Consider the following 26,992-nt stretch of genomic DNA (forward strand, 5'->3'; position numbering starts at 1 on the left):
GCCCTGTTTTACAGGCAGAAAAACAGAGGCAGAGAGATTATGTGGCTGCATAACATAACAGCCAAGAACCACCCAGCTGTCCCATCTCTTGTTTGTGCGCTCTAGCTACCAATCAATGCTGTCTCCTCCCAGCACAACCTGGAGGCCATATGTGAGCACTGAGTCCTTGCAACAGGGAAGGAAATTGATTGCAACACCATCACTGCAAGACAACTGTAAGAGTGGTATGATGGGCAATAATTTCCATGGTCTCATCTGACAGAACCCCTCCCCTTCCCATGGCAGTGTCACGTGGATTACAGCGCTTACTTGTTGTATTCACTGGTGGTTGGAGTTCGGTCTCTGTCTCGCTCTCTTTCCCTTTCCCGCTCCCTCTCTCTCCCGCGCCTTGAGCCAGAGTACTCCCAGTGGCTGCTGCTGGAGCTGCTCGTGCCCTTATCCACTGTCGTCACCCAGGGCGTGTGAGACGTAGAGATAGGAGGGTAGCTGATGAAACCAGAATCTGCAGTGAGAGAGTAGAACCTTCACTTGTCTGAAGGGTTAGTACCGCCCCTTATGCTGGTTCAACCAGGCCATATTAGGTTGCAATTTTGTCAGACCCTACAACCTAGGCAGGTTTAGCCTAGGTCAGGTCTGGGACGGGACCAGGAACACACAAGTGCTCTATTTAGAGGGACTGCTAGATCAGGAAGTAATTCTCCTCCCTCTGAATAAGCACCAACCCAACCCCTACCTCTTTACCTATGAGACCCTGATTTCCCCCTTCTATATCATGCATGATATTCTAACAAGTTTTAAGCATCATTTCCCAAGGCCAGAAACTGGCAGATGCTGCTGCAATCTCTCCCAGGAATGAAGGATATTAAATTAGGAGCTGACACCTGCCCTTTGTGGGTCACAGCAGCTCACTCTGCCATGTTACTGGTTCTCTCCTAAGAAGCCCCATAATTTCTTTCTTCCCCAGCCAACATTCTCTGTGAGGGAGGAGAATACAGAGGATCCTGAGAAGCCCTGGCAGGTTCTCTTTTTGATCATCCTGCAGTCTATGGTTTGATCTTCTAGATTCCCAGTCAGCTCAGAGAACAAGAGGCCTGGCCTCTGACCCCTTGCAGAGTCAGGGCTGGTACCTGCAGGAGAGAAATCCAAGATTCTCTCTCTATTACATGCTGAATTAAGAAGTGCTTTCAAATATCATGCAGAGATCTTAGGGCTGGCTAAGGGAAGAGTGCCAATGAAATCCCAGAGCACCACCAAGCTCCCTGGAGGTGTCCTATTCAAGCATTCAGCTGCTAATGACACTGCTCCATTGGAAAGGGTCATCAAGGACACAGCCTGACATGGTACAGGCTGCTGGTGGGATGTTTATTTGAGGAAATACTAGTTTATTAGAAGGCTGCGGTTTCTTGGATGGCTCATGGCCATGCTCTCCTGTCCCTACATCCAGAAGGGCAGGAGAGTCTACAGTACTGCCTGCTAGATAGGAATAGACACTGTTTATGAGTGCCGCTGATCCAGGACAGAAGCCAGCTGAATACTAAAGAGACAGAAAAGGACATGGGCAACTCAGGCAGGATTTCAGCGGAAAAGGTGGTCTACTGGAACACGATCACTGCCTCTTTCATCAAGAGATTAAAGAAGACCAATACTTGCAAGTGTGCTTAGGCAGCGTGTGTGTGTGTGTGTGTGTGTGTGTGTGTATGTGTGACGCAAGCAAGGAGGAAAGATACAGCTAAATTGGGATGGGGACAAAGACTCCTAGAGAAGACTGAAATTTGACTGGGAAGATGTTCTTCTCTAGAAGAAACCAGGACTAGGGACACAGGGAACCACAGCTGTACTGGGAAGCTTCTTTATTGCTGACATCAGAGTTGGGTGCTGAGGGCAGCCAAACCAGGACTGAGAGCTATTTAAATTACAACCATCAATTGCATCAGAGTCACTTCAGAGAGTGCAGCTGATCTAAGACTGTAGAAAGTTTACTGCTGGGTCCATTACTAATACCTACTGTCAGCAACTGGGCTGTCTGGAGTACAGTTAGGGCTCCAGAGGTCATGGTGACAGAGGCACAGGTCAGCCTAGCACAAGGATAAGTTACCAACAACCCTCTGGCCAGCCCCATGTCCAGTTAATTCCACTGTCTTGTGTCTTCTGTGCTTACCTGCTGAGCTGTATCCAAATGGTGGTGGCTGCCTGTTACTGTAGCCAGCAGGCTGGCTTTGGAGAGAACACAAGGATACCAATTACTAGTATCAGTTACCTGCCACCAGCTTAGCATACAAAGCAGGAATCTGCAATACATTTATTGTTAATCTTTCCATTGGGCCCTGTGAGTTAAGGATCCCTCACCCTAGTTGCCATGAGTCTCCTCCCAACCTCATTCCTTTTGTTTATCCTCTGAAATCCAATATTCATGGTCTCCAAGTCAAGAAGTCTCCACTCCTAACTGCTGTTGCCTATTTTGCTCCCTTGCCCTGGGCTGAGGCTGGAGGAGAGCTCTGGCAGCAGGGAGAGACAGGACTTTCATCATGCAAAACGACCAGAAGTCACATCCTTTCACCTCATAAATGACTTAAGGCAAGATGCAGTGTGGTGGACTGGGAGTCTGGCAATTCAAGGTATAGTCCTGGCTCTGCCTGTTCTACTTCCTTGAGCCAGGCCCTTTATCTCCATGAGCACTAGTGCCCCATCACCCTCCCCAACATGCACAATGCAACTAAATGCTTCATGAAAAATAATTAATGGAAGCAAAATGCTCTAAGATTCTTAGATGGAAACTGCCAGAGAAATGCAAAATGGTATTAATAGCACCATGAAAGTGACAGTACAATTCTAGTACTGGTGGTGAACATAATCCTAGCACACGTGATATAGCTAGATACCAGTAAACTGACAGACCAAGGGTGCAGTCTGCTGCAACAGCTTTAAAGCCTTGGAACAAGAGTTCACTACTAATCTGGCTGGTCAGGCTCCCCTTCTAAATCAGGTGCAGATGGTAAGTTACTCTATGAATACTCTAAACATAAACCTAGCATTCCCGGATACCATGCGGCCATGCTGTTGGCACCCCATCATACAGCACACCTAGGTACAATATTCTCACACCCTGTTCCTTAGCAACTCTTAATACAGTGAAAGAAACATAACTCCTGCTTCCCTACTATGCCTCCCACTCAGTGGAAATCCATTCTACTGTTTAGCTGCAGCTGGCTGCACAAAACCAGGATGGAAAGTTATCTACCCAAAAGAAGCTTCTGTCTTACCCATCGAGTGTTGGAATGAGGAGAGCTGGTGGAGGAGCCAGAGGTGGAGGGAACAGCCCTATAAATAAAAGCACCGTGTGAAGATGAGGCTGCAGCAAGCTTACAGCATGGGGCTACACTCTGCCTAATTTCTGGTGATAAGAGCAAATCTGCATTAAACAGTATGTGGAAATAGCATCTTCTTACGCCGCCATCTCACACCTGGGAGTGTATTCAATTATGGGCATACAGCTCTGAAACTCTACTGCTTTTCTCTCTTATTTTCCCTAGAGAGAGAGCACAACTAAAGGATAAGGAGCCAGACTCTACTCTGGCTTGTGCATCATCAACAAAATATCAACCCAAGTACACGGTGAAACATTAACCCTGTGCAGTCCCCTGGAGTACTGAAGACTAGGATAAATTCCCTAGGGCTGACTGTAAATAGAGTGACCATTTTATTTGTACATTGACTGAATGCAATATGAAAAATGGAAGTTTATTATACTCTTGGGGGGGAGGAAGTCACTTTTCTGACCATAACTACACTGTAGAAGGCAGAATCTACGTTAGGGCGGAGCACAAACTAGATAGTTAGATGGCTGTTGGAAGGGCCTATGTGATCTCTTTCCACTTTTTAAAAGTGAGTTGTGTACCTAGACTTCTAATTCCCGTTGACTTTTAAAGTGGCTAAGTCACTTTTGAAAAAATGAGAGACTTAGGTGATTTTGAAAATTTTACCAGTTTGAAACATAAGAAATGCTTGCATAAGCCGCTATCGTGGAAGGTGCATCACAGTATGTGAACCATTCATTTGTTCCATTGTAAATGTCTGTTTTAAAATAATGGGTTTTAAGTTATTTGGACAATCCGTCATCAACATTCCCACTTATTTTTGAAAGATTTTTATCTGTGGATAGTGACTAGAGTAAAATATAACACTTGCAAAATTCATCCCTCTAGAACAGTTGCTATTGTTGAAAGTATTGATAATTAAAGGAGGGTGCATGACACACTAATAATTACTGTAGAACCAAAAAATTAAGGGTATTTATACATTACACTTTTCAGTCCAATTACATTACTGGAAGCTTCTACTATAACTAAAGTCACTCCTTCCCCCCCTCACAACTTCAATCTAGATGGAACCAGAATTGCAATTGACAACTGCAATATGCAGGAGGTTGGAATTTGTACTCTGCTTTACTAGAGGTAATTTCCCTAGATCCAAGTTTATTAAAAGTAGGGTATATTCGATAGCAAGAACCACCCATTTGGCAATACTGTTTACACTGAGATGAGCATAAGACGAGAAACTCCCATCAGATTTTGAAGCTCCTCAAAGTTTGGGGATTGTTCTACTCTACCGTACATCAAGGAAAAGATGACTTCTTCTGAAAATGGCCATTCTTACCCCCTTGTTCTCACAATCTCTGAAATCTTTCATAAAGCACTTCCATTTGGTAGAGGACTCATTATGTGAGATCCCATGAAAGCACAAGGTAGTAAAATTTTGGAAACCCTAGGCAGCTTTCATGATGCCCCCTGCCAACTAAGCTCTCACTTTCAGGACTGTTCCAAAATAAAATGACTGTTGGATCACTTTTTAAAGAGCTAAATAAGCTTAAAGAGCTGAACAGCTGAAGGTGTCAGATTGCACTGCTTATGTTAGCCTAAATCTGACTGACCTCAAGTTAAGACACATAGTCAATTCATACTATACTTTAAACACTCAGATAGGACTGTTTATATATACTATTCAGACTCACTACCACTGTTAAAACAAATTAATAGTTTACCTGGAATGGGACCTGGTGGCGGCAAGCCTATGGAAATAAACAAAAAAGAAATCAACATCCTTTGGTTACTGCAGGCTAATTAACCTGGTTTAGTAGTATCCTCTTCAAGAAGTTTGTGTGAGGCCAGGTATATTTCAGCAAACAGAATAAATAGTAAAAAATTATTCACCTCTGCCCCCTTTAGCTATCACAGAAATAAGGCAGAAAAGACCAGGGAGGCCATTATTTCATCCACCACTCAGCTAATGCAGTAATATTTATTCTGGATCTTCAAAAAGGGGAGCCAGCAAAGAGAAAGCAGCACTAATGTGAAATGCTCTTGTTGACCTCTTCCAATCAGGAGACTAGCTGCTGCACAAAGGATGAGGTAAAGTCCAAAGCATGACTTTCATTTCAGCATTCCAGCCCACCAATGGTCAAGGCATTGATTACTATGCAAGGTCTAGGCTTCAGTGGAAGAGGCATAGCCTTCTTTGTAGTAAATGGAAAAGGGTTTTTCGGATTTCTGCTGATATTCCAAGTATTTAGGTAGAGAAAAGAAACAATAGGACATTGTCCACAACCTAGACAGTCAGCAGGCAAACCGCCCATGAATGATCAAACCACCTTGGTTTTGCCTCCACGTTTTTCTACCAGGCTGATCCAAAACTCCCCTTGGTATCAATGACAGATAAATATGTGAAATCTCCAGAGTCTATTCAATTTCTGTAAGGAAGCACAAGCTTGGTACACTGAGGGATATTGACTGCTTGTCAGAAGCCCATGGGAGGCTCCTTATCTGCACGTACATTTACATGATTGTATTGAAAGTGAAAAATAATACGGGCAGAATGCTAATATATGCTCGCTCAGAAATTTATGCAAGTAATATCCCACAGTAACATGAGGTATAATACACATGTAGAAGGGATATGAACCCTCAGACTTCAAGGCACAAGTTAACCACCACCCAACTTTAGAAAGAAAAACAAAGCAACTTCCTCTGAGGATATCCCATAATGGATAATTCTGGAATAATCTAACCTTCCTCTGAAGTATTTGTCAGGCAGGATCTTGGACTAGGTAACCCACAGGTCAGATTCAATAGGGCAATCTTATGTTCCTACCTTCCTTCAAATATTAATAGAAATTGCTACTCTATTTGTCCATGTAAAATGCCAAGCACCATGGCATTTAAGTGATATCAGTGACAAACAAAACAAGAAACACAACAAATAGTCTAGTAGCACCTTAAAGACGAACAAAAGAAGTAGATATCATGAGCTTTCGTGGGCAAAACCCACTTCTTCAGATGATTGTAGTATAAGTTGTCCAGATCCAAGAATAAATGGGGGAGGGGGAGGGCAGGAAAAAGGGTAATGGAGGAAGAAAAAGACAGTGAGTAGATAGCCTCTTGTAACTATTTGCACTGTTAAGAACCATTAGCACCTACATTGTTTGGTTGTTTAAGTCATTAAAAGGTGAAAGTGTGTGAGCCATACTATATCCCAGTTCAGAAAATTAGCATAAGAATTAAACTTGTGAATGAAGTTAAGTTCCAATCCTTCTCAGCGTATTTAACTTGTAGAATTTGTCTGAAACAAAACAGCGATTTGGGAGATCCATTAATGAGTGTCCAGGAAGATTAAAGTGTTTTCCAACAGGTTCCTGTGTGTTGCCTTTTCGGATATCTGTTATGTCTATTAATTCATTCCCATAGAGATTGGGAATATACATTGCAGTGGGGCATTGCTGGCATTTGACAGCACAGATCACATTAGTGGATGTGCAGTTCAATGAGCCTTTGATTTGGTGGCTGATGTCATTGGGTCCAGTGATGAAATCGCTAGTATAGATGTGTGCGCAGAGTTGGCACGGAAGCTGATTTCAGGGGTGGGTTGCTGGATGATTATCAGGTGTATTGAATGTTTACTGGAAAGAATTAGTTTGAGGCTAGGGGGTTGTCTGTAAGCGAGAATTGGCCTTTTCCCCAAGGCCTGTGACAGTAAGAGGTCATTTTCTAGGATAGGCTGTAGATTGTTGTTAATGCATTGGAGGGGTTTATGTTGTGGACTGTAGGTGATAAGTGGAATTCTGTTGTTTTCTCTTCTGGACCTGTCTTGAAGTAGTTCATATCTGGGTACTTTTTTTGGCTCTGTTGATCTATTTTTTCACTTCACCGGGTGGGTATTTCAGTTTTAAGAACACTATATATAGATCCCGTAGGTGTTAGTCTCTATCTGGGGGATTGGAGCAAATCTGGTTGTATTTTAGGGCTTGGCTATATACAATAGATTGAGAAATGTGTCTGAGATGGAAGCTAGAGGCATGAAGGTAAGCGTAGCGGTCAGTAGGTTTCCCATATAGGGTGGTGGAAATTTGTCCATCATTTAATAATACTGTAGTGTCAAGGAAGTGGTTTTCTTGTGTGGACTGATGCAGGCTCAGGTTATTGGTGGGGAAGTTGTTGAAATCCCCGTGAAATTCTTCAAGGGTTTCTTTCTTGTGAGTCCAGATGATGAAGTCATCAATGTAATATAAGCAGACTAAGGGAATTAGGGGACAAGAGCTGAGAAAATGTTGTTCAAGGTCAGCCATAAAGATGTTGGCATATTGTGGTGTCATGTGGGTGCCCATGGCCGTGCTGCTGACTTGGAAGATATAAATTGTCTCCAAATTGGAAGTAGCTGTGGGTGAGGGCAAGTCGCAGAGCTCTGTAACCAGGTGTGCAGTGCTGTCATTGGGGATGGTGTTCCTGATGGCCTGTAATCCGTCTTCATGTGTAATATTTGTGTAAAGAGCTTCTACATCCATGGTGGCCAGGAGGGTATTTTCAGGCAGATTACTGATGTTACGTAGTTTCCTCAGTAAGTCGGTGGTGTCTCAAAGTAGCACTTAGAGCCATTCAAGAGGAATGAGGGAATATGTATGCAAAAGGCTGGAGAAGTACACATGTGAGAGGAGGAGAGAATTAGAGAGCTTCCCCATGTTCCCAACTGTCTGAGTTACAGTTCGAGCTAGCTGAATCTCAGTGATCTGATACATAGCTGCTCAAATATCCCTTAATGTTTCTCAATTATTCTAAAGATTCCTTTTTGCTTTCCCCAAGCCTCAGGTATCTAAACTTAGCACACCCAGAGAAAGCTGGGCAATCAAGATTGCTCTGTATTCAAATACCTACCTGGAGGATGCAGGGGAGGTGGGACAGAAGTAACTGGAGGGGGAGGGTGGAGGAAGTGTGGTGGAGGTGGCCCAGCAATTGGGGGAGGTGGAGGACCTGCTGGTGGAGCAAACGGCTGTTGCTGAGGTGGTTGCTGGGGCTGTGATGGTTGTTGGGGCTGCTGTGGGGGTTGTGGCTTATTTCCATGATCTCCAAGAACCTTAAAAAAAAACAAACAAAAAAAAAACAAACAGAAAAAAAAAAGACAGTATTTTACCCGATGGCACCTTAGTCAGTGCATTCCAGCCAGCATCGCAGGGAGGGGGAAGTCAAGGACAATCTCAGCCTTTCAGACACACTACTGGGGAAAGGTCACAAGCTCAGCATGCAAGAAAATGCTCTGGCAACACACATCTACTCTAGCATGAACATCGGCAAGTAGTAAAATCCAAGCTAGATACAAATCTACTTCTACGAAAGATACCCTTCCCCAAGGGATGCGCAGCATTATGACAGAATGGGTCACTTGCATGCCTCTAATAATAGCCTTAGGACTAACCAAAAACCAGATCCAGAGAGGGGCTGGGCTCAGCCACTCTTGAGATCAGGCCCCACACATTGCAGCCCTCAAAATAAGAGCAGCCCCATTCAAGTGGTGATATGCTAACTCTCAAAACATATATTTTTATTCCAAAAGTTGTTTTTGAAGTACATCCAATTTCCTTTCTTCATAAATTCAGAAAGGGGTCAGATTCTGCGCCTAGTTACATCAGTATAAATCTACCATCAAAATTAACAGAGCACAGCTGGAGTCACACCAGTCTAACTGGCAAGAGAATTCGGCATTTTACGTTCACCTTGCCACTATTTTAAGTCTCAGTATACAGCATAGCTCAAAATGATTACGATATGCATATACCAGCGCTCATTAAGGAGAAGAATACATAATTTACTAAGCAGATTTAGCCTTGATACACCACTGGGGCCTACCCTTAGTAAAAGGTTTGTTTGCACTTTACCAACATTGTTACTTTATAAAAGGATTTGGGGGAAGCCATACACACTAATTTTTTGGGGGTTGGAGGGAACAGTTAAAAAATAATTATTCTGGTCAGAAGGTTCTCTCTAAAAACCCCTAGCTTCTGCAGGCTGAGCATCCAAGCAGATTATGGGCATCAGGTTTTATACTGGGGAGGACACCACTAAAGTCACTGTAGTTTCACTGAAGTGATATCAGAACAGGTCCACAGTTTTTAACCTGATTTTTTTTTTGTGTGTGGCCCCCATACAACAATAGCAGGGTAATGTATGGGAATGGAAAGGGGAAATAACCCGACTAGTTTTACTGTCCAACATGAGAAAAAAGTAAAATGACAGCAATTGACAGCAAAAGTAAACTGAACTGTAACAAATCTTTCAGGTTTAATAGTTCTCTGTGCAGAGATGGCAGCTCACTAGTAATAACGGTAAGGCTTTACAAAAAAAAAAAAAAATCTATGAACTTCAGTTAATACTTTGGTGAATACCATGAGAGTGAGGAGCTTGCTGTCCACTTCCTGCTCAAGAAACTGAAGGTCCACTGAAGTGGGGAGGATATAGGGGAGGAATAAGGAAAATATTAGCAGTGTAGGGCTGATGATACCATTGAGTTCTGATTCCACCCACAATGGGGCCGAGGGGGATGGACAACAGCATGTGCACGTTACAACTGGTGCTTTACTTAGCAATTTTGATAGTGTTCCTTTAAATCAAAACCCCATGTTTTGTAGAAAGAGACAGTCAGGAAAGTGCAGACAATTGCTCAAAGTGCATGGGATATCAAATGTTTGAAGACAGCTTGAAGCTGTTTACCTGAATGGGATTTTCCTCAGAGGCGTGTTTATCGCGGCGTCTTCCTTCTACCCGCCTAATAGTGCCTGCCTGTCCACCAATCACATCAATTGTCCCACCCAGCTTCCTGGTACAAAGTAGATATATCTTCTCAGGTTCAGCACAGAAATTAGAAGTAACAGTTTTTCTTTCTCCCCTCCCCCACCAACAGAGAGCACGCTCTCATGCTGGGAGACTGAAAACAAAAAGGCCAAGTACATCTTTTCCATTCAGGGAAAATCACTCCAGGCAGAGCTCAAACTGACAGAGAAACACAGAACAAGGGTTGGGAATCCTTTACTGTATGTGCAGAACTTGAATTCTGGCTGCAGGAAGTATATTAAGTCTACTTAGACACCACTTATTGCCTGATCCTGAGACATGAAGAATATTCTACCAGCTCTGAAGGAGGAGGGAGATGTTGAGCATCTCTTAGGTTCAGACTCTGAAAGCAGTCACTCCCCTGCACTTCAAACAGACTGCTCAGGTAAGTACAGGTTGCAGGATCAGGTCCAATGCACTTGTGGCCAGATCTAGTAGGGATGTAGTTTGCTCGGTGTTTGAGGCTGTCAGACCAGAAACTGCCCAAAATTTGCACTATTTTATGCTGGATTCAGGCTAACATCATGGACCATGAATTTAAAATAGATACTTTCATTACAATTCTGACTGTTGGACACATTGACTGTCTATCTGTGGGGCCTAGTTCTCCTCCCAAAGAAGTCAGTGAGTTTTACCATTGTCTTCAATGGGAGCAAGACTGGGAACTCTATTAACATAGGGTATTTGCATATAAACAGGGGATCAGATTCTGCTGTTGGTTACTCTAATTAGATCAGAATCAGTCCAGGATCTTTGTTTCTCAAGGATTTGGATCTTCCTGTGGTTTATTCAGTATCGTATAGAGGGGACAGCTATTTCCACAGCTGTGATGTCACAAGTAGAGGATTTGGGGGATGCAGAAGAAGCAAGAGGAGCTGAAGGGATTTTTAGGAATCAAAGATCCTAGGTGTATGTAAATATTCTCAATAATAAAGATCCAGGGACAAGGCAGTTGGGACTGGAGAGAGAGAATAGTTCTCTGCGCAGAGATGGCAGCTCATGAAGGGCCTGATCCTTTAAGATGCAGAGTCTCCCTCCTCCCAAAGGCTGTGAATTTGCCATGACTTGTGACAGTACCTGATGTTAGGACATAAACCTGGGTCCGTGTCATCCTGGCTAGCCCCTTACTGATAAACCATCTTGTTAGTCTTTAAAGTGCTTTAAAGTGCTGCATAGTCCTGTTTTTTGTTTCAGCCCCTTATTGAGTGGAACTCCACCAGGAAATCTCAGTCTGCTTCTACTGGAAAGCCACGTGAGCTTTTAACTAACTGCTGAAGTTATTAAAAAGAGTTTATAGCATTTTAAATCAACAATAAAGGACACACCACCAAATAATGCTGGCACAAATGAGTGACAGAAGGGCCAGAGCTGAACAGAAAGCTAGTGAGATTTACTGCCCTTACTATTTCTGCTTTTGTTGAAAACAAGACTAAACACAAACTGACTGTTGAGGTACAGTAGCACAACACAGCCAATTTAATGACATGTATCCTAGTGCCAACAAAGAGATGTGCTGTGGCCATAAAACCACAGGTACTTAAGCACTCTAGGTAAATCTCTAGCTAAAGCCAATATTGATTCCATGCTAAATGTGTCAGGGCTAGCATGTGGTGTGTGTTTTATTAATAATAATAATTATTATTATTAAAGAAAAAGGGAACTTTACAAAGCCCACTAAGGAAAGAAAAGTTTTCATTAGAGTAGGAGCAGATTGGGTTGGCACTCACTTTGGGAAAGAATAGCATCACATGCAAGAGCCGAAAGTAAAACTGATCAATCTGATTTCTCTTGGGAATGCATGAAATGCAAAAAAAAGTAAATTAACTGTTTAGGCAGAAAGAAGTATGCTGTAACTTTAAAGTTCTTTTAGTATGAATAATTCAGTGCTAACTTCTGAGATCCTCTCTTCTCATTCTACTCAAAGCCTCCACTGAAAAGAGACAGATACAGGACTAGTTTCTAGGTATGATCAGCTGAGTATGCAAAACATGGATTTTTAAAATAAGAAAAAAATCTGCTTTGTTTTCATGTAACCAAAAGTTTCCCCAAAGGTCCTTATAAAAAAAAAATCATATCCATACTGTCAGGAAGATGACATGTCCAGTACATGTTTCCTATTAAAATTACTAAAAGCCATTTTACTTTGAGTAGGCTTTGAACCATCGACACTCAAGAGAAAACATAACATACCAACATCCAACTGCCAGTATATGTAAATCATACTAGCTGCAGAGTAGGCAGTTCAGCAACCAAGTGGCTTCTTGACAGTTACCTAGGCCTGAGCCAGCCCTGGATAAAGATAATGGAATGACTCATTGACTTCAACAGCAGATGGACCAGGCTCTGGAAGAACCAGCAATCCAACAAGCTGAAGGTCCATAGCAGGAAGACCTTCTTGTCTTAGGCCCATTCTCTGCAAAGCTTCCCTTTGCAAGGGTGACCACCAGGCCTAACCATCCACACGGTGTAACAGTGGGGATACTAACAGTATAGGGAAATGGAGATGGCAGGGGGAATTCCAAAACTAGATAACTGTCGTTGATGGGGCGTGATAGCTATTCAATTACAGAGCAGCACCCAATATAGTTTAAAAAGTCAATGTCTTGTTTGGGGTTTGTAAGAGACTCACACAAAAGAAATAGTAGGATCCCACTTGCCCCATTATTTAACAAAAAAAAATTGCACATTACAACAGAGAACCTCCATTATAGTTTTCATATACTCCCTTACCTATTAGGTGGAGGCCCTGCCTTCATGCGCCCTCCCACCAGAGTCACAAAATCAGTTTTGAATTCTGTTTTGATAATATTGTTCTCTGGTTCTTTCTCTGCATTTCCTGTCCTTCCTTGCTGAACCTAAGGAATACAAAGAAAGACATCTCTGTCATTGGTTACCAGCTGACATGTGTCATGATGGTCTGCTCATGGTAGGAGAATGAGGTTCGAGTGAGGAACAGAGCAGAACATACATCTGTAATGATCAAGTGGATAAGGTTCACGCAAAATAAAGCTCCAATCTTCAGCCAATCTCATGTGTCTGGAAAAACCATTCAGCTTGCATTCTTGGCCTATGGTCCCTCATTTTTAATTCCTAAAAGAAGCCCTAAGATACACCTCACCTGACTCTGTTCCTGTTTTTCCGGTCCTTAATTCAGGAAATTGGATATGGAGGCTTTTGCCTTTACCTCACCCATGTAAATCCTTCCAAAATGACCAAAAGCTAATACCATCTAAGGACCATTTGGTGGTCAAAGTGAAATACATGGTGGCTATGGTTGACAGGAGCCCACACCACAAGAAGTGGCTACACAGCTGGGGAAATGTTGACAGATATGCCAAGGAAACAACGCTCCTCATACCATAGTTACTTCCTCAGGTCAGAGTCCACTTCTCATCAACACTAAATTCACACATGATCCTCTCAGCTGAGGGCTTTGGCAGTGCTGGTCAACCTTGAAGGCACTGTCTTTTGGGAATACACCCAAGTCTCCCTATACTAGGGGATTTTTCTTTTTGCAATCTCCATGCTTGCTATAGTGTTTCATTCAATCATACAAGGGAACAATTTATTAGCAGGAGGAAGTTAAAAATGAAATCTCCACTAAAAAAACCTTTATGTCCATTATTCTTGACATCTTGCCTCTCAGTTAATATTTCAGGATCACATTTTAAAATCAGCTTCCATTTTTAAACTTGCACTTATGAATCCACAAAAGGAGCAGGCCTGTGTGGCACACACACCGGGTAACAGGTTACTTACTGTGATCTTATTCTCGCTGCTGATAGGTGGAGAGGGGTCCAGTCCAAGCTGAAGTCGTCGCTGCTTTTCACAATAAGCTTTCCATGTTTCTTCATTGAACCCATAATTAAAGTAATCTGAAAGATCAGCACCTGCAAATGAGGCCACAAATCAAGAGAAACTCTGGGAGAACACATTTGCACTCTCAAATTGCTCCTTAAGTACCTGGCATTTCCTACAGAGAATTAGACATGCAGATGTTCTTCACTTTCCATTCTGAATTTTGTGTAGTATTGGTGCGAGGGTTCCAAAGTCATCGTGTTTTGCCTCAGAGGTGGTAGGGGACAAAATATGAAATGTTCTGGGACTATTTGGATACAAGGTTCAACCCAAATGCAGGAAATTGTAAGAGAAATAACTGCTGTGAATTCATAGACTGTTCTTCAATGATTCAATTTTACAAGTTTCTCCTGTAATTCTATGGAGGAGGAGTTTAGTGCTAATGAAAACTAACTGTATCTGTGGCAGAGAATTTTTTCACTTTTAGCTCTGCCAATGCTTTTCTATTCTGACCCTTTGCTATTCCAATTAGAGATTCTCTACACGCTGCTCAATGCATCAAGTTGTGCTAAACTGCAAGTGACCTTTATAATAGAGCTAAAACCATAGACACTATTTGTTTGGTTGTGATCCCAGCAAGCATTTAAACTGCAGTCTCTCAAAGTGCATTAACGTGCTATGACATTTGTGATAATTTAAGGATTCTGTCCACATGACTGGTCAATTTTATGAAATTATACCAAGGCATAACTCCGCAGCAGTGCAATACATAAGCACCCTTTAGCATTGTTAAAAGTCCCTCAACATTACCATTAAAAAGGTATTTCTAGCTTGACTAATTGTAAGACAACGAAACCTACTTTAAAACCCCAAGTTTCAGCTAACACTATCTAGCCATAATGTCAAGACTGACTTTCTTATACCCTCTTGGAAGTCACTTTTCCTGCTGTACTGCCTTGGCATATGAAGTCCACCAATTTAGGCTTAGCAACATGAAATTTACACATCAGCTTCATTGGCTGAGATTTTGCTCCTTCATTCATACTCTGATGGTGTGAAACTTCCCCTCCCCTCCACAGTGTAAGGAGAGACCATCTTGCTGACTGGTCTTATTGTCTACGATAGTCCAAAAGGCTGCCTGAGGAGATGCTACTGAAGTATCACAAAGAATTACCTACTGTGAATAACAGAATATGGGCTGAGCTTCTGCTTTAATTTTACCTTAATTCATACTTCAAATAATATTTTATTATGACTACACGGATCATTCCTGGTCCAGAGATGATTCAGCAGGACAGTAATGATCCCCATGCTCGTATCTCTGAACTTTACTGGTATCACTGCTCTAATTTTGTTCTTTCCTAACTTCTTCTCTTCCTAGTTTCTCTTTCAATTCGTAGTCAAATACCCTGCAGGAGAAAAGGATAGGTTTTCTATTTACATCTACACCAACACCCATTCATCCAAGTACTCAATACCTTGAAAAAGTAAAACAGTGATTTGAATTTTCTATTATGTCCCCTAGAGCCTTTCATTTCAGGTGGGTGAGACATATCAAACATGTCTCATACACAGTCTTCCAAATACACTAACAAAACAGCAGAATCCTGTTTTTGAAGGAAAAGTAAAATATTAGCTCACCCTATTATATGAAGGAGCAACTGAGTGGATTTTATGCCTAGACTTAGTAGATTTTCATGCCAATTTTGCACAGCTGCTGTAATAAGTGTTTGGATCTCTTTAGCTTTTAGTTATTTTTGTATGAAACACCTGAAAAATAGAAAGACTTCACTTCAAGCATTTTATAATTTGTACATAAGAGCCACTTTCATGTAGAAAACTCCCCAATATAAAACCCAATAGAAACAGGGAAGATAAAAGAAGCTTCCTATATTGTAATTTAGCATGTTACATAATTTTTATCTAAAAAGTCTCAACTGTCTACAAAAGGCAAGTATCATTATCCTCACGAGACAGAACAAAACTGAGGCATAGAAAGTAAGTCACTCGGGGTGTCTCATCTAGTGGCAGACTCCGGAGCAGAACCCACCTTCTGAAGACTTTTGCCTTGTTACACAGAGGCAGGAAACAATCAATGTTTCCCCGCTAATGCATACATCAGATTATTTTCCTTACTGGGTTGGTTTGATGGCTTTTTTGATACATAATCTCACATCAGAGATGCTCTTCTCAAAACCTGAGTGTGATTGCTTTCCTTCATGATATATAAGGATTTTGCCCCCAACTCCTACTGACAACAGAAATTATGTAGTTGAGTGCTAACTTGCTAGGAATTAACTAACTATTTATCCCCATGCTCCTTCATGTACCTGGGATTTTCCAACTGAGGTCCTGATATGCTTAAGTAGTGCCAATGACAAAGCTGCACAGGGAGCATTTTTGAATTCAGCTGTCATGTGCTAAAGCATGCCGACTGCTATGCATCAATAGGACACCACCTCTTACTTGCAGCCAAATCCTGATCCCACTGAAGTCAATGACAAGAAGTCATCTGACTTCAGGATTTTGCCAAATGCTATTATCACTCCGATAGCAGTATCTGTTCAAGGAAACAGATGTGACTATAAAGACCAGCTACTTTTATTTTGGAAAATAAGTTAAATAAAAAACAAGTCTAACCTAATTTCTTCTAATCACTACGGAAATTGACAGATGGCTCAATAACTCCAGCTAGCATCACTAACTGCTCAGAACAGGAGTCAGAGGCTAAGCATTAAGAGTTGTTCAGATTTCCCACTCCATCTCCCTTGACAGCAACACTTTGACAAACTATGTATCAAAAGCAAAATGAAACAGAACTGCAGAAAATATTTACCACAAGAAACTTTGAGGCCCCACCTGGTTTCCTCCACGGTTTGTCTTCAAATGAATCTAAATCCACTTCTATTACAGGTAATCCATTTATATTTCCTGTGGCATCTAGATCAATACCTTTGGGCTGCAACTTGGCTGTGAAGAGAGAGAAACTGTTAAGGCCTTTAATGCAAAGCTCCTAATCCACCAATTTGAGGAGCTATTTTAAACCGAATAATTTGCTATTATCTGCTATGAATTTAACATCAACTCTGCATCTACTTATGTAATCAGATCTAGCTTTTTAGTAAAACACAACTTTCATTGACTTGAGAATAGGTGGCCATGGTACTACAGCTACTAAACCTGGAGAGCTAGAAGGTGAGGGGATAAGAGAGAGACCTCCAAAGTAACAGCAGTATAGATTAACAGAATTTAGCTCAGATTATAAACAAACAAAACCCACAGCATTCTTGACTTCAAGATCATTCAGTACAATTCCTCCCCTCCGTCCCGCTCTCCTCAACAGAGCAGTAGGTCTATTTTAATGTTGCTTTGGGGCTTCATTTTTACAATAGGTCAACAATTCACCGAAGCCAACGTGAGTCCCTGGTGCTCAGCACCTTGAAAAAAGAAAAAGGCTTTAGAGGCAACTACATCTCCTCAGTTCTCCTCAACTAGAGGGAAGATAATCACCAAAATGGACTGGAAAAGGGAATAGGGATTGCATAAAGATAGTTTCCCTTTCTATCCCTCTTTTCCTTTCTGTACGGGAGAGGACCTATTCTAGAGATTATTTCAACCCATCATATGTTGTAAAATACAAACAGAATGAAGTACTGAGGGCTGATTCCAGCCAACTGATTAGTAAATGGTCAAGGGCCAGATTCTTCTGCCCTTCCCCTGGTGATTAATCTTTTACATTGCAAGTAGCCCCATGATCTCAGTAAGCCTACTCAGAGTGAGGCAATGCTCAGCAAAACCAAGGACCTGGCTGCCACTACAGGGGAAGGTCAATTGCAGCTACACGATTAACACAGCTGGAGTTGCATATCTTAAACTGAGTTTCTACACAATCCATACAGAGGGAGGCCAATGGAGCAAATGATGCCACTGGATTCCTTTACTCCTCACGGGAGCAGGAGTACTGGTGCCGACGGGGGTGCCCTCTGAGTTTGATTTAGCAGGTCTTCACTAGGCCACTTATATCCAACCCCAGAAGATCGAACATGGCAGCGTCAATCTTCCACATAACACAGACATGGCCCAAGGTGGTAAAACCCAGCTCCAACGATTAATTCTCCACCACCACCCTATACTGAACAGATGCCGTGTTACATAGAAGTTACTGATGTTTTAAACTGAAAATGAAAAAACAGACCATTACAACCTCATTGCTTGGCATTTCCAGGTGATTACGAGCTGGTTGACCCTTCAACGCATGTTGGGCCATCAATTCTCCCCAGTCAGCCACTCATTTTTAAGAAACTCCCTGCACAACATTCACTCTTGCTTTAATTTAATACTCTAATCTCATTCAAAAGAGAGAAAGCAGTATTTTCAGCTGGCCCATTCATGCCAGAAACTTCAGCAAGTAGCATGCACAAGTGTTTTAAAAAAAAAAAAAAAACCCACAACCACCTAAAATACAGATGGTAAAATAATACCTGAAGAGGATGTTCCATAGCCTCTACCTGTTTTTAAGTTTAGATTCATTGGGGTCCCCCTAGATAGAAAAGAATGAAAGTAGATTTAGATCAGTATTTCATTATGTAAGTTGGATTCATGGTTGTACATTCCAGCCTCAATATACCCCAGCAGACTGGAACAACATAAAGATCTGCTTCAAGCAACAACATCCTTTGCTTTATCTCAAGCTTCTTTGTGATTTACATTATAAAGACTCCCTTACTTTAAAAATTAGATTGCACTATTCATGTAAAGCTACTGATGGTGGAGAGAGGGTATATGGAAATGAATATTCAGCGTTATTCAGTTAAGCAACAGCACACTAGGGATGTGAATGTGTACCTGAGAACACAGTCAACCAATGAGCCTCCCTTCACCCCCTTTCCAGTATGTAACTGCTGAAAAATTCATTGGTTATACATTTACACAAATAACCACATTTTAACATCCCTAAGGCACACAAGATTGTCTGGACTCAGAAGCAGAACCTGAAGATTTCCCAATGTCAATATGCACCACCCTACCAGAGAATGTGACTGACCATGAATTATGATAGAGTTGGGTAATAGGGGGAAAGAGTTGTAGCAGCAAGTCTGCACTGAATATCCAAAAGAAAAGGAGCAGTCTGGTTCACAATGAAAAAGCCAGACTCCAAAAAAGGATGTTTTGAAAAATCTAATCATTGAATGAATCTAATCATTGAATGAATGAATGGGGCTCTGCTCTTTTGGATGATCAATTACATCCAAAACTAAGGATGTTAAGAGGTGGTAATTTGCTAATTGTGTAGCTGATAGAATTTTTAATCGACTACACAATTAACCAAGAAGGGAAAAAAAAGTGCTCAGTCCCGCCTCACGCTGGGTCCAGGAGTTACCACCGCTGCAGCTGTGTAGTTAAAATGTAGTGGGAACTGGGTGCAGGCAGCTCCGCTCCTACTACATTTAAACTGCAGAGCTGCAGCAGAGGTAGGTCTTGGACCCAGTGTGAGCTAGACCGCCTTCCCAACTGGAGCAGCCCCGTCCATGATGGCAGTCTCTGCCCACAGCCAGCTTGGGCTGCTGCAGACAGGGGCTCCTGCCAGAGTAGCCTCTGCCTGCAACAAGCCTAGGCCTGCTGCCAGCAGAGGCTGCTTCAGCCAGGCAGCACCATGAAGACGGGGGAAACCAGCTTAAAAGCTTTTTCTCCCCCACCAAGCACCAGCTTCCCCACCCCTTGCTGCCTCTGATACCGAGGCAGCAAGGGGGAGGGAGGAAAAATGCACGTAGTTGACTTGACTAACCGATAAGCTTAAGTTTATTGGTTAGTTGACTATTCACTCACAACCCTATCCAAAATCCTTCCTCAAAAAGCAGAGGGGAGTTATCCTGGCAACAAAGGATTACACTATGCTACAATGAACAGGTAAAAGGTTTACCTAAGACTATGGCTGTTAGCAGCAACCAGAAGTGCTGCTCCCTTATTTCCATAGCTAAGCATTATTGAGACTCAGGGTATGTCTACACTGCATTCCTCTTTCAAGAGAGGGATGCAAATGCAGCTGAGTGAAATTGCAAATGAAGTGTGGATTTGAATTTCCCGCACTTCATTTGCATCATTGCACCGGGCGCTATTTTGAAATGCCCTATTTTGAACAAAGAAACGCTGTCTGGATGCAGTTATTTTGAAAGAAAAACCCTTCTTTCGAAATTACCCTTCCTCCTTATAAAATGAGGTTTAAGGGTAATGTCGAAAGAAGTGTTTTCTTTCAAAATAACCGCATCTAGAGAGCGTTTCTTTGTTTGAAATAGGGTATTTCGAAATACCGCCTAGACGCGATTATGCAAATGAAGTGTGGGAAATTCAAATCTGCGCTTCATTTGCAATTTTGCTCAGCTGCATTCCTCTCTTGAAAGAGGAATGCAGTGTAGACATTCCCTCAGATTCTTAACCATCTCAGTGACAGGTGGCTGATTTGCAAATTTGGCCTTACCATACCTCAGCTGAGATGAACTGGACAGATGAAACCATTAATAAATTCAGGACATCCATTCAATTCATCCTACTATTTAGTTTTATTCTTCATTTTAATTCAGCAAAGCTGAAGAATTAAATATTAAGAGCTTGCTCTACTTCCTACCACCTATTTCAGTCAAATCCTCCACCAATATTATTCATTCAGCATCACAACAGTTGACACAGGAAGTAGTAGCCTAATTTTATAGATGTGTCACCCAGCAACTCAATACCAGAAATAAGCATTAGCTATTAAGCTTACTGCCTCCTAAAATGGCAACATTAACTGCTTCCCCCCCAACCAACAGTGATAAGGAAGTTGATTATTAAATCAAACAAATACATACATGTATGATGGTGCTCCTGTTTTAATGTTGCCAATCGTAACTTTCACATCATCATCATCACTGTCGCTATCACTGTCATCTTCATCATCTTCACCACTAGGAGGGACCTAACAGTGAAACAGACACATGGGGGACTCTGATACTTATACCCAAGAAATTCAGTTGGATGAGAACAAGCCTTAAAAGCTCAAACTAAAAGAAGTTAGGAAGAATGATTCTGCTACAAAGACATCCTTTTTCACTAGGTTAATCAAGAATAAATTTTACACAAATATTTTTCACCTTTCATCCAAGGATGTTGGAATTATTTTTCAACTTTAACTCCCACTGCAGTCTTGTGGGGTTGCCTGGGAGTGTAACTGCGGGCCAGTTTTGCACATTCAGGCAAATGCTTAATCACATGCTAAACACATGCCTATCTCTAACCAACTTCAGTAGGGGGTGCTATCCTGAATCAGGGCCAGAGAATAAGGTACAGAGGATTTGAAAGGCTCAAAATCAGTAATCCCAGGAGTCAATGGCTGAGTCAGAGGTATAGACCATAGCAATTTCAACACCTAGTACTCAGATCACAGGAGTTTTAGATAGAAAAGCTACATACTGTAATTAGCACTCAGAATTGCTAATTAAACAGTTGTTACGGTATAGATACAATAAGTTAAACATAGTTGACTCTCTAATCCAACTGTGTTATACACCAATAATTTTAAGCAGTGAATATGCACTGCACAATAGCAGCCACATTTAGTAGATGTAGCTTTAACACATACTTGTGACATCTCTCGGTCTTCACTGGTAACAGGCTGGCCCTCCTGAGGAGCATCTTGCAAAGGATGAGACGATTCTACATGTCTACCAAATATAACAGACCAATATAAATTCACTTGCCTCACAGAGCTCATATTTCCAAAGTGTCCATTAGTACACATCAAGGTAACATTCTGATTATAGTTTTACCAAGAAAAAAAAACACACATTTAATTCTGGTGACTGGTAGCAGAGTAGTTAGCCCAAATTCATCAATAAAAATAACACCTGCTGAGACTGGAAATCAATTTAGAGCTCCTCAAGAATGCCAGATGGGCAGCCTTGCACACAAACACACATTTATCCACATATCAGCAAAGGCACTTGCAGCAGCTCTGAAAGATTCTCAGTGTGCCTCAACCCCAATCTAAATGAGCTACTTCTAATGGCAATAAAGTGTCTCAGTCTCCATGTTCCATTCAATCCTTGACCTTTCCTTGGCCTGAGATTGACCACAAGGATGCTAGCAACACAGGCATTTTTAAGTGATGAAGACACCTCCCCAGTAGGAATTAAATTAAAATCAAGTGATTCCCTTTCTACAAACCACCAGACATTAACAACATTCAGTTACTAGGAAATTGGGCTGAATTTTAACCAATCACCTAGAGATGAAAGGAGGGGTAATAATCCCACAGACCATGACATTTTCTGATTCATAGCAGATTAATCGTAATGTCCATTGTTGCACATTCAGATTTATTCTGTTAACTAAAGATTGTGTAGCAGATGTTAGTATTGCATATTGATTTATTCAAGCAAGCCAGTCACGTCAACAAAAAAAAAAAAAAAAAAAAAAATCACATGAACCTTATCAATTATGGAACTAAAATCGGGAGGCATGTTTAACCATGGAACTGGAAGAGTCATTTTTAAATTCTAATTACAGAATTCTTTCTTAAAAAGTTAATGTAACAGAGGACTTAGCGGACCAAATATGTCAACACTTAGTTCTGAGCAAAACTTATTATTGGGAGTACAGGCAGTCCCCGGGTTACATGGATCCGACTTACATCGGATCCCTACTTACAAACGGGGTGAGGCAACCCCGCACTAGCTGCTTCCCCCCAGCAGACCAGGGAGACGCGAAGCTAGCACCCTCCCTCCCCCCTGCAGCAGACCAGGGAGACACGGAGCGGCTTTTCTCAGCAGACACCTCAGCTTGAGAATAAAGGACTGAGGGAAGTGAGGTGTGGGAGAATAAAACTAAGCTCTGGAGAAATGTTTGGCTAGAGTTTCCCCTACAATATGTACCAGTTCCGACTTGCATACAAATTCAACTTAAGAACAAACCTACAGTCCCTATCTTGTACGTAACCCGGGGACTGCCTGTACTTCCACTGAAGTCAATGAAGGTACTCATGGGAAGAAGCACCAAGCCTGCTAGTAATGCCAAGATATAACCCCCCTAATGAAGCAAATACACAATATGCAGAGTCCATATACTAAACAGATTAAGGCTATTTCAGAGGCTGTACAAAAGGAGACACCTCTAAACAAGGAAGCCAAAGATCACATTGATATAATGCAGTCTAGCAATACAAAATCTTGTAGTTAATACCAAGACAAATAAAATCAACCGACTGCAGTTTTGGGAGCTAATGAAGCTCTTTTAATAGGAGGCTAGGAAGACAAGATTATGAAGAGACAGACAAGCAAGCTAACTGAATTCTATTAGCTGTACAATCATGTTGGAGGACTGGTAGTGGAAAGCAGGGATGTGCAGCAAGGTTAATGGTGATGCTCATCGGTTCCAGTTAACCTGTGGCAGCTAGAGTAGCTCCCTGCCTACTGTGGGCAGGGGGCTACTCCAGCCTTGTGAGGCTCCACTGTGGACAGGGACTGCTCTGGATGTTTAGTAATGTCCCATCCATGGTGGGCCTAGACATGTCGCAGGCAAGGGCTGCTCTGGGTGTCCAGAGCTGCATCTGTCCGTGGAAGGGCTGGGGGTGGAGGCACAGCAGGGGCTGCCCCAGCCCAACTGGGCTGTTGCACTGCCTCCCTTAATTGGTTAACCAGTCAAACTTCACATTTAACCAGTTAACCAATTAAGCAGGATTTTACATTTCTAGAGGAAAGTCCCACAAAAATAATTGCAGTAATCAAGACAAGATTCAACAAAACTATGAACAAAGAAGTCAGCAGCTGCCCTAGTAAATATAAATACCAATATGGCAAAATTCCTGAGGTGGTAGCAAAAGCACTTAAATTACAAAAATTAGTCTACCAGGCTTGAAATGGAAGATGAGACTCCACAACAGCACCAAGGTCATGGACATTAAGCCATTGTGCAAAGATAAAGAGAAGTACCACTGGAAGAAGTTGCCACAGATGGTTCCCTGATAGCATTCTATCTACCAAATCAAAAGCAATTAATAGCATTGACCTCTGAAACCACAGAATTTTCTCAATATCAAAAATCACTGATCAGTTAGCACTGAATAAAAGACAAGCAACAAATGTTACCTTCAGCTTCAAATCACACGAAGTATCTGTGAATGCGTATTACAATTCATAAACTGAAAATTCAAATAGCCATCCTTTCCTACAGTTTTAAGAAGAGAGAACAAAACCACTCTGTCAGGACCACTGTTATCACTTATGTTGGTAAGAGTCCTATATATTTTATTTCTACCTCCTGAATACCAATATACCCCTTTGCACTAGGGATGTTAAATTGCAATTAATCAGCTAACAGAGTAGTTGATGGAATTTCCATCTACTACTCAATTAGTCAATAAGAGTGGGGGTGCTCGTTCCCCCCGCTGCAGCTCTGCAGTTTAAATGTAGTAGGAGCCGGGGGCACAGCGTTCTGGCTCCTTCTACATTTAAACTGCACAACTGCAGGAGGGGTGGCTGCCGGGGTGCAGTGTGAGCCACAATTAAGGAGTCCCAGCTCATGCCAGCCCCAGAAGCTAACCCTGCTGCGCCTCTGCTTTTTAAATGTAGTAATTGCTGTTTGGCTCTTACTACATTTAAAATGCAGAGGTGCAGCCTGGGACACCAGTGCAAGCTAGGACTGCATTCAAAAGGCAGAGCCATAGAACCATTATGCTGCATGAGACAGTGATGGGTAGGGGGAGCGGCTTATAAGTCAGCTCTTGCTGCCTTCCGGATGCCTCTGATAGAGGCGCAGCAGAGGGAAGGGGGAATGAGAGTAGTTGACTCGAGTACCCGATAAAGTAGACTACTCTTTTACATCCTTCTTCATGCCAGTGAAAACGGCCCCTTTTACAGTACTGTTATAACTTCACAAAATCTTCTGCATCAAGGAACGTCAAGAAATACTGAAGACAATATAGCGTATGTTGAATATATTTACACTGAGGCTACGTCTAGACAACATGGCTCCGTCAACGGAGCCACGTAAAATAGTTTATTCGGCATAGTCAAAGAAGTGGGGATTTAAATAATCCCCACTTCATTAAAATAAAAATGGCTGCCACGCTGTGCTGACAGTCAGCTGATCCAGCACAGCACGGCAGTCTAGATGAGGCATACCAGAGCGGTCGACAAAAGCTTCCTTTGTCAACCATGCTGAATCTAGACTGCCGCGCTGTGCCGGATCGGCTGATCGTCAGCACAGCATGGCGGCCATTTTTATTTTAATGAAGCAGGGTTATTATATTATTTAAATCCCCGTTTCTTTGACTAGGCCGAATAAACTATTTTACATGGCTCTGTCGACAGAGCCATGTAGTCTAGACGTAGCCTTAGATTGTAAGATTTGTGGGGGAGGGGCCTATTTGGGGTGTGTGGACAGTTGTTGGTGCAACAGAACCCTGATCATGCTAAGGGTCTCTAGGGCTATGTCTACACTGCAGAGTCCAGGGAACGCGTCTGCTCTTCCGAAATTGAGTTCAGAAGAACGGATGCGCTTTTTTGGCATCCCTGTAAACCTCGTTTTATGAGGAAGAAGGGATGTTCTGAAAAAGTTTTTTTTTTCCTGACATTTGGCCCAATGTAGACAGGCCAAATGTTGGAAAAATCTGTTCTGAAAAAAGAAAAAGCTACGCAAATTGCGGTTCGCAATTGCTACATGTGACTGCAAGATACTGGCTTATCCTCAGTCTATGCAGGAGCAAGTTGGGGATAGTGTGTCTGGCTGTGGGGCAAGGGTGCAGAAGCAGGATGAAGGTGCAGCGTCTCAGCAAGGGGGAGTGTTTGAAGGGGGAGGGTTGTGGGGTCAGGGCATGAGGGGGTAAGGGACACTTGTTTTCATGCCTCACGCTGCTTGCTCCCAGGCATGGCCTCCCTCTGCTACCATTGGCCAGATTCCGGCCAATGGGAGCAAGGGGAAGATCTTTGGGAAGCGCATCCATTCATTGCAGTTTCCCAACAAGGGAGCAGGGGAGGGAGTGACAGCATGAGGAGTCGTTTCTAGTTCTGCTTCTTCCCCACTAGCCAGATCCAGAGGGGAAATTTGGGGCATTCTTCCCTTCTCTCCCTCAGAAAGCTGGCACTGGCACTTCAGTCTTGCAGGGGGCAGGGAGGGGACTGTGTTGCTGGAGCGCCAGCACAGGCTCCCTGCTGTTAGGGAAGCGAAGGGTCCAGCAGAGAGGTTGGCGCCCCTTCTTTCCCAGACCTTCCTTGATCCAGAAAGCTTATTCATCCTGGACCAGTTGGTGGACCTCGGGAGACATAGGTTGTTGACTCCTGGTCTATAGTTTGCTTCTGTGTGTTAATATTGGTTGAATGAGGATATTTGTTCTAAAGAGGATAATATTCATTATGGTTCCAAAGTTCAGCAAACACTGAGCTAAATTTACTGAGTTGATAAACACCTGGTACTCCAGTTTCTGGCAGCTGCTCAACAATCCTTAAGTTCCTATAATATACAGGTTGGACCTCCCTGATTCAGCTCCCTAGGGACCAGACTGGTTCAGGATGAATATGTTTTCTGGATCAGGGAAGGAAGGGGTGCCAACCTCTCTGCTGGACTCTTCTCCCCAGCTACCTGCCATTACTGTGTCAACCCACTGGGGCGCTCAGAGCCCTGCCAGCTATCAGCTCTGCAGCTCCCCTCCTCCCAGCCCTGCTGGCTGTGGGCTCAGTGACCCCTCCACCTCTGATGGGCCTGCAAACTGCAGCTGGTAGGGCCAGGAAAGTTCTGCTACCCCCACCGGCTTCCCAGCTTGGCCGACTGCAGGCTCTGGTGCTCTGCCAGCCAGCTCTCCCCACCAGCTGCTGGCAACCTCTTTGCCGGAGACTAGGAATGTAATAGTGTAGTCAACTAACCAATTAGCAAAAGCTTATTGGTTAATGCTACAGACTACACACACATTTCCCCCTCCCTTGTCAGTAAATTTTTTAGCAGGCTGCTCGGCAGCCCAGCTCAGTCCTGGCTTGTGTGGGGTTCGGGCCCAACCCCCACCACAGCTCTGCCTTTAAAGC

At 42.6% G+C, this 26,992-nt stretch overlaps 1 protein-coding gene across 1 annotated transcript in view; it reads right to left on the reverse strand.

The window, feature by feature from the left end:
- Positions 1-26,992, reverse strand: part of LOC102462394 (uncharacterized) — a 37,374-nt gene that overhangs the window by 6,505 nt on the left and 3,877 nt on the right. The window contains exons 3-14 of the mRNA XM_006136236.3: positions 21,562-21,643; positions 20,792-20,898; positions 18,428-18,486; positions 16,806-16,916; positions 13,908-14,038; positions 12,879-13,003; positions 10,029-10,134; positions 8,199-8,397; positions 5,039-5,065; positions 3,261-3,318; positions 2,159-2,214; positions 310-502 (exon numbers count right to left, since the gene is read on the reverse strand). Coding sequence (XP_006136298.2) covers positions 310-502; positions 2,159-2,214; positions 3,261-3,318; positions 5,039-5,065; positions 8,199-8,397; positions 10,029-10,134; positions 12,879-13,003; positions 13,908-14,038; positions 16,806-16,916; positions 18,428-18,486; positions 20,792-20,898; positions 21,562-21,643 — 1,254 coding nt within the window. The remainder of the gene's footprint in view (positions 1-309; positions 503-2,158; positions 2,215-3,260; positions 3,319-5,038; positions 5,066-8,198; positions 8,398-10,028; positions 10,135-12,878; positions 13,004-13,907; positions 14,039-16,805; positions 16,917-18,427; positions 18,487-20,791; positions 20,899-21,561; positions 21,644-26,992) is intronic.

Source organism: Pelodiscus sinensis, chromosome 13, assembly GCF_052426305.1.
Source record: "Pelodiscus sinensis isolate ZL-2025 chromosome 13, ASM5242630v1, whole genome shotgun sequence".
Lineage (NCBI taxonomy): Eukaryota > Metazoa > Chordata > Testudines > Trionychidae > Pelodiscus > Pelodiscus sinensis.